We start from the raw sequence: 8315 nt of genomic DNA on the forward strand, positions 1-8315 counted from the left end.
TAATGGAATTTGACCATTAAAAAATTACTATTAGTATATATTATGAGTGATCAAATTTAAAAAAGCAAATTTGTGCTAATTATTTAGAGAGAATCAAGGATATTAAATTAGCTTGTGAGTCATTGTGCAAACCAACTATTTAGGTATTAAATAACTGAATTTGAATTTATTTAATAATTATTTTAAATAACATAAAAGAACATCACAAATACATAGACCTATAAAAATAACATGAATACTATACCAACATATCAACCTAAAAAATTATTATTATGTAAAAAAAATATGAAAAAGCATGACCACAAATGTACACAAACTTTCTATAAATTGAATCCTTTAAAAAAAAGTATGCAAATATAATACAAACTTATAAATAAAAAATTCTCGAATTTTTCTAAATGTAAGTAGAAAAATAATTTAAAAACAAGGTAACAATACAAAATAATCATGATATGAATATAAAAATTCATATTAGTTTATAATAAATATATAATACTTCAAAAATAAAAATAACGACACAAGCTTTTTTTTAAAAAAAATTATTTTCTTTTGTTTTTATATTTTACTCATTCAAACTATTAATTTTTTCGATTTAATTATACTCCTGTTAAATATAAAATGCTTAAATTTAATTTAATTATACGTACAATCGAAAATCACATAAAGTCAGGATTGATTGATGCATGTGTTTTATTTCACTCAGTTAGTGACAAGATAGAAATGAACCTAAAACAAAAAATTATTTAAAAGATATATAACACAAATTCAAAAATAAATAAATAAAAAGAAAAAGAAGAGAAAGAGTCTCGACTAAAATAATCTAAACCTACTGATTTTGGCCTCTAATCCCATTGGATTTTTTTTTTAAAGAAGAAGAATACAAAATGAAAATAGTAGGAAGAGGCGAGAGATGTTGGGAATTCTCTCATGCTGCTCCTCTCACTAAGTTTGCTCCTCATTTGCAGATTTCTTCAACCGATCAGCTGCCTTTTCGACCTACAAAATCCATGCATTTGTTATTATCAGGCATCTTTATCTCACATTTAAACAATATGATTTTGACCTTTTTATTATTCCTACACATCAAATGAAATGCTTTATTCTTAAAATGGTTAAACTTGTGAGTCCCTAGAATTTGAAATTTGATCCACAAACTTCAAAAGTTAAAAATTTAATCCTCTTACTTTTTCAATTTAAAAATTTTAGTTCAATTATTAGTAGTTTCAGTCAAAATTTGTCAATTTAATATATTTATTTTCTATCAATCATATGTCTTATCATATGAAAATAGCCTAATCAAAATTCTAAATTGATAAATTTTGACATAAAATACTTAACATTTCTAATGATTGGACTGATATTTCTAAATAAAAAAAAGTAGGAAGACTTAATTTTTTACTTTTTATATAAAGGGACTAAATCTCAAATTTTGTCAAAATATAAGGACTAATAACATATTTAACCGTTTAAAATTGATTATATGATTTGCTGATAGGACGTTGGACTTTTAATTTTAACTACTCCTAACTAAAAATTATTGCTTTTATTTTTCCCAAGAGGTGGTATCAATCACTAAATTAAATGTAAATAATTTGTTGATTAGATTGTTTAGGGCAAAGTTAAAATACCTCTTTGTTCCAATTGGTTGTGGCAGTGAGAACAACAAGAGTTGCTGTTTGTAGGAGGACTCCAATAATCATACCCCACCAAATTCCCTGAACAAGTTCGAAATTGTATACCCAATTTATTGTTAATAGGACCAAAAAAAGAAATTATATGAGATTTGGAGAGAATGCGAAAATCATCAACTTACTGCTACTCCTAAACTAGTTTTGAAGCCAAGAACACATCCAATTGGGAGACCAATAATGTAATATGTTGCCAGGTTTACATAAGCCACAATTGCTTGCCATCCACTCCCTATTGCCACACCTGAAATTCCATATCAAAAACCCGTAAATAAGTACAAAAGATGTTTTAGTTTTGGGATAAAAGGGGTTGCAGATGGTTTGAATCCTAGACTTGCTGGATGATCATCTTTATATGCAACTGTATGAATGAATAGACTAAGTGTCGAGGGGAGGTTGCTCTTGACCCCTCCATGGAGGTATTGTTCTCAAGGTGCTTATGTTTGGATATCCCCAGATTTTTGTTTCCCGACTTCATGGAGGGCCTAAAAGGGCTCACGAAGTTTGAAAACCCCTTGCCACTAAGGAAATGTTTAGCGTTTGACTTTGATAGAGTTCGAACCCATGCCCTTAAAGAGTCTTATTGAGTAAGAACACTATTTAAACATTTTCTTAATAGACCAGATACTTCCACTAAATTCCATGAAACCCGTCTTAAGCTCTATGCAGAGTCGAAAGGCAAAAACCCAAAGCTAAAATTGAGCATAAACATTCCAAGAACAAGACTTCCATTGAGGGTCTGAGATCGGCTCAGAGAACGAACTCTCCCATACAATCCCAATAACTTTTTTTTTGGAAGAAAATGTTGGGTTTGGTGTGTTTGATGAATGATTACCTGAGAGTATAGGCTGAATGCCATTTAGGAAAACAGAGATGGCAAGCAGTGGAGTCAAGTCTGAAACTGCTTCTATAACCTCAGAATCACTTGTAAATGCTTTGCTCAATCCAACTCGGAATATCAAAACAATTGCACTGAATACAATACTTATCAATATGCTTGTCCCATTCACCACAAACACTGAAAATTTTGCTACCCTTGGATGGCCTGCCCCTAGCTCATTACTCACTCGAACACTGCCAATGCCCATTCACCTTTTTCAGTCACCATACACAATGTTTATCTATTCCCAAAAGTAGGTTAACATACCTGGCAGCTGCACTCAGGCCTAGCATAAATTGCATGTCCCAGTTCAAATAATTCATGCTGAAAAATATGAACCATATCAGCATTTTTGCTTTACTTGAAAAGGAAGCAAACAAGAGCGGCATTGCGGTTTACCAAATTGAAATGGAGTCCAATGCAATGGTTGGATTAGAAAGGAGCCCCGATATAAGCACTAATCCTTGGTTGTACCAAATCTCCAAACTAAATAAAACTAAAATCAGATGAAGAAAAAATCTAAAAGACAAAAAGTGCATTGTAGTCAAAAGCTAGCATACCAAAGCATAACAGCAGAAGCTACAGTGAGTTTGAAATAAGGCCAAATTCCAGTGAAGGCTCTAAAGGATAAGCCACTCCAAGTCTCTTTGCAAGAAGGGCTAAGAACAATATAAAGTCCATTTATAACAACAAGAAACCACCAAGAGAGGCTGAGAGTAAGAGCAGCACCAAGTAGGCCACAGCCCAAGACATTGACAACAAGCCAGGTGAGAAGAACGTGCACCAAAAATATCCCAATCGACATAAATGCCAAAGGGTTCACTATATTCTGTGCTTGTAAGAACCTCTGCATGGGACAACTTATGGCGAATGCATAAATTTGAGGGATGAGACCTCGAGAAAAGACTTGACCTTGTTGCGCTATGCTTTCGGTTTGACCTATTGCTTGAAGAACGTCACCAGAGAACCAATACAGAAATGTTAAAAGAACTGCAGCTCCTAAGTGCAATATGATTGCTCTTTGGCAAATGATTCCCATTGCTGAATATTGCTTTGCCCCATAGGCCTGTCCACATACTGTTTGTACTGCACTCGCCATGCCTAACTGTAAGGAATCCCAAGTGGTAACACAGTTAAGGATGATCAATATAAGATGGAACTAAAAAGGAAAAAAGAAGAATAAGAATACCATAATCCCATAGGCAAGACCTTGAATACCAACACTAGCAATAGAAGCACCGGCAAGTTCTAAAGCACCTAGATGTCCAGTGAACATTAAGGTGACAAAGCTGAGCATGTAATTGAAAATGGAAAGAACAATAGAAGAACCAGATAGAAGCCAAAGAAGCCTGGACTCCCATGCTACAAGCCTTGGCCACCATCGAAGGGCAATCGGTCTGTGCTGCAAGAACTCTTCGATTGCAACGGATGACAAATCGGGTATCCGAGAATGGGAGTCGAGACCCAGCAGCAATGGTTGATACTCAGGAGCTGCTGAACCCATTGTGAGATCACAGCAACTACGTGGAGAATCTAGCTAAATTGTTCTTTTTTTTTTTGTTGGGTCCAAGTTTGACGGTTTGAAACATATATATCCAATATATTTAAAGTGGTTGTTCCATAGCATTTGGTAGCTAACAACCATTCTCTTACGATAGATGAAAAGAGAATGGTAGATAAAGCTAACAATTTTTCTCACCTAATTAATTTGGATTCAGCTGAAGAAGTGCAGGTATAGCCAATGTTCTCATAGATGAATTCAACATTTTAATTTCATTTATACTATACATTGAAAAAAGAAGTCCTCTAAGAGATTAATTAAGACACATTTGAAATTGTCAAAAAAAAAACTCATATTTGAAAATGTGAAAATTATTTATTATTATTTTTAAAAATATACAATTAAAAACATTATTGTTCAATTTTAAAAAAAATTGATATACTTCTAATGAAAACATTAAAAAATAAGATACATGAAAATATTTAAACCCTGTTTGTAGAATTGAAAATTTTCAAGTGCATCAAAAACTAACCAATATATATATTAATTAGTATTTTGGTAAATTGACAGTGTATTTTTTTTATTCCTCGAGCAGCATTAAAAATTGTTATGTGTCTTTCTTTTTAATATTTTATTATACCCTATAAAACACTTATCAATTTCTAACATTACTTGCGGAGCTTAAAAACTACCATAAGAGTATACCAAATATTTTTCCTAAATAATTATTTAATTAAAAAATTTTAAATTCCGGGAATTTGGGAAATAATTCTAGTATATTGCGAAAGTTTAGTAGAAGTTCTGATTCCTCCTCCTTGGTGTTTCCGTAGCCTCCTGTGTTAGGAGGCCCACACGACCGCACGTTCACCTAATTTTGATGGTTAAAATATGGTGTTATCCTTGTACTTCGACAAATTTTAAGATTTAGTCCCTGCACTTAAAAAGTTAAATTTTAAGTCTTCCTATTTTTATTTTAAAATCTCAATTTAATTATTAAAATGGTAAGTATTTTTTGAAAGTTGTCAATTTAAAATTCTGATTAAGATGTCCTCGTATAATGTTGCATATGATTGACAAGAAATAAACATGATAAATTGATAAATTGATAAATTTTGACAAAAATTGCCAAAAAAATAATGAATGAATTAAGATTTTTAAATTGAAAAAATAATATAAAAAATTTTAACTTTTAAAGTATAAAAGCTAAATCTCAATTTCTATACAACTATAGGGACTAACAACATACTTTAACCTACTTTTGATTTGAAGCTCACAGCGAGTGTATCTTTGTAATAACAGTTGGTGATGGTCAAACTATTGTTGAGTATCTGATTCCCTTCGGAAAATATTTAGCTTTTCAAAAGTTTTTTAACGGTGGAACTTATTTTGGTAAAAGTATTATAGTTGTCTTTATAGTAAAAGTTAGATTGTATTTTTTTATACTAAAAAAACGAGTAAATTGATCATTATGCCTTAGATAAAAGAAAATTTTGATCTATTTGTTAAAAATTTTATCCAATTTTACTGTTAAAAATTGGTCTTTATACATCAGCATGATGTACATGTGGCATGCCACATCTCATTGTCTAGTTATTCCTTCATACACATTAGTTTTTAACAATATAAATAAATAAAAACTTTCACAGAAATGACTAATTTGCTCTTTGATCTAATATTCATGGACTAATTTGTTCATTTTTTTAATAGATGGAGCAAAATTCAATCGAACTCTTACTACAAAGGTCTTTATGGTACTTTTACCTTTATTTTATACAAAGTAATTATTTGAAGTTAAAACTAATTTCTTCTTTCGGCAAACGTCGATTTTTTCTTTGCTAGTGAATTGAAGAATGAGGAAAATCGAGTAGTTTGGAAATCGTTTATGTTCACTATCGAGTTCAATATTTGAAAAATTAGACAGTTATACATGACGTGCCATATGTACCTCATGCTGACGTATAAGAACTAGTTTTTAACAATAAAAAATGATAAAATTTGTAACAAAAAGACTAATTAATTTTTTGATCTAACATATATAACCTAAACATTTGAATGATAGTTTTATTAATCAATATTGGAATTTTTTACGTATTGGAATATCATTTTTAATATTCTCGAACTCGAAGACATTTTCGTGCAAAATGAGCAAAAAGGAAAAGCACCAACTCGAAATCCATAAAATACCTCTTCAAGCAATAAACTGTCTTTATTTAAATATTATTGAAACACCAAAAACAGATTTCTCAAACATTTTGAACTTTAAGCCAAAGTTTTTATTTATAGATATTTCAGTTGAAAAATCTAAATCTATTTGGAACAAGTAGATTACAAAGTCCTAAGTTCTTAAACATTATGGTCGGTTTTCATGTGGTCCAAATTGCATAGGTATGCTTCGACAACAAGCTATCCCTCTCCCAAGGCCAATCTTGTTAACTTGTCCAATTCATCAACTAATTGAGCAATATACTTTTGGACATCCAATTAATTTTAAAATTTTAATTCAAAGAACTAAAATTGTAACAGTTCAATAATTGATAAATTCACCAAGGATATTAAATTTTTGGCAAGTTTACGTTTTTGTCACTCAATTTCAAAAAGTAATAAAATGGTCATTGAACTATTCAAAAGATTTCACTTAAGTCATTGAACTATTCAAAACATTTCATTTAAGTCCTTGGACAGTTAAGTTATTTTTAAAGTTCGACTAGCTAGCTCTGAGCGACAATTTGACAATTAGTACGGTGGATCAGTACCCATCGACGAGTAGAAGAACATACCTTAGATCCAAATCGATATGAAGGTTGTAAACTCGAAATTATATAGGGTCTTTGTAACAGTCCGTTTTCGGTAAAATCGGAACAATGGTTTCGGGACCACAAATCCGATTCCGAAAAGGAAATTTATTTTAATATTTTTTTATGATCTACAATATGATAATAATGTCGTATGAAAATTTCATAAAGAAATTTTACTGATTATATGTTTAATTTGATAAAGGACCAAATTGCACAAAGTGTAAAAGTTGAGTTCTAATAGCTAAAAGGATTAAATAGCTATGGAATTCAAAATTTGAGGTCCTTAAATGGTAAATATACCATTAAAAATGCTTAGTTGTTAAGGATGATGATTCATCCATGAAAAAAAAAGAAGAAGATGAAATTGGAAAGTGAAATAATAAAAGATGATAAATGATAAAAAAAAATGAAAATATCATCAATTTTATCATCTTCTTCCCCAAAAATACATGGAAACCCTAGGAAAGAGAAAAGCAAGCTTTCTTGGCTTAATTGGGTAAGTAATCTTGTCCCGTTTTTGGTAATTTTTTTATTTTCGAGATCAAAATAGCATAATCTATCTATTTTGGGATTAATTTGTAAAGATACAAAAGTATAGAAATTTTTCCATAGATGTAAATGCTGAAATTTTGAAATTTATGGTAGAAAATAAAATGTTGTTGATAGATAAACAACTTTTGTAAAGTGAATTTTGATGAAATTATGATTTTAGGACTAAATTGTAAAGTTGTAAAATTCAAGGAAAAATTTTGAATTTTATGAAATACATAGTCTGTAAATTTTATATGTAAAATTCAGATAGGCTTGGAATAAGGATTAAATTGCATGAATTTCATTTTCCGAGCCTAGGGACGAAATCATCATTAATTAAAATTTAGGGGCAAAATGGTAATTTTTCCTAAAATGTCAATTGGACTGAATTGAGTATGAATTTTATTAAATTGGTGTCAAATTTACTCGTATAGATCCGGATAGACCAAATTCAGAGTTAGAGCGAGGAAAAGAGAAAGTGTTGAATTAGTAGATTTTATGTACACTAACATTTATTGAGGTAAGTTTGTGTAACTAAATTGTGTTTATTTTTATACTTGAATTGAGTGTGGTATGTGTTTATATGAATTATATAAATTTTATAAATGTATGAAATAATCACATGCTCGTTAATGTTTAGAAAATGATAAGTTCCATTTGGATAATGAAATGCGATGGATACAGTATTTTTCCCATATTGATTATAGTCCTGCATATGTTGCAGATATTATAGCTCGGACGAGCATCCTATTAAAAACCTTCTCAAGCATCCTGTTATATAGTTACTACAAGCATCCAGATCCGTAGTGATTCTGCATGTATTGCACACTACAATAGCTCTTTGTGAGCGTCCTGTTATATGATTTGATCGGTTGTGATCTAGTATATTATGCAGACACAAATGTAGCTCCATGTAAGCA

The 8315-nt window shown here is 30.5% G+C and overlaps 1 protein-coding gene across 1 annotated transcript; it reads right to left on the reverse strand.

The window, feature by feature from the left end:
* Positions 1 to 742: 742 nt before the first annotated feature.
* Positions 743 to 4145, reverse strand: LOC107933591 (protein DETOXIFICATION 41-like). The gene is made up of 8 exons (NM_001327369.2): positions 3758 to 4145; positions 3129 to 3673; positions 2968 to 3054; positions 2836 to 2892; positions 2524 to 2762; positions 1814 to 1932; positions 1629 to 1715; positions 743 to 996 (listed from the first exon to the last, which is right to left on the reverse strand). Exons 1-8 carry the CDS (start codon positions 4070 to 4072, stop codon positions 943 to 945), a joined length of 1503 nt encoding a protein of 500 aa, NP_001314298.1. The 5' UTR covers positions 4073 to 4145; the 3' UTR covers positions 743 to 942.
* Between the last annotated feature and the right edge of the window lie 4170 nt (positions 4146 to 8315).

This window comes from Gossypium hirsutum, chromosome A12 (assembly GCF_007990345.1).
Source record: "Gossypium hirsutum isolate 1008001.06 chromosome A12, Gossypium_hirsutum_v2.1, whole genome shotgun sequence".
Lineage (NCBI taxonomy): Eukaryota > Viridiplantae > Streptophyta > Magnoliopsida > Malvales > Malvaceae > Gossypium > Gossypium hirsutum.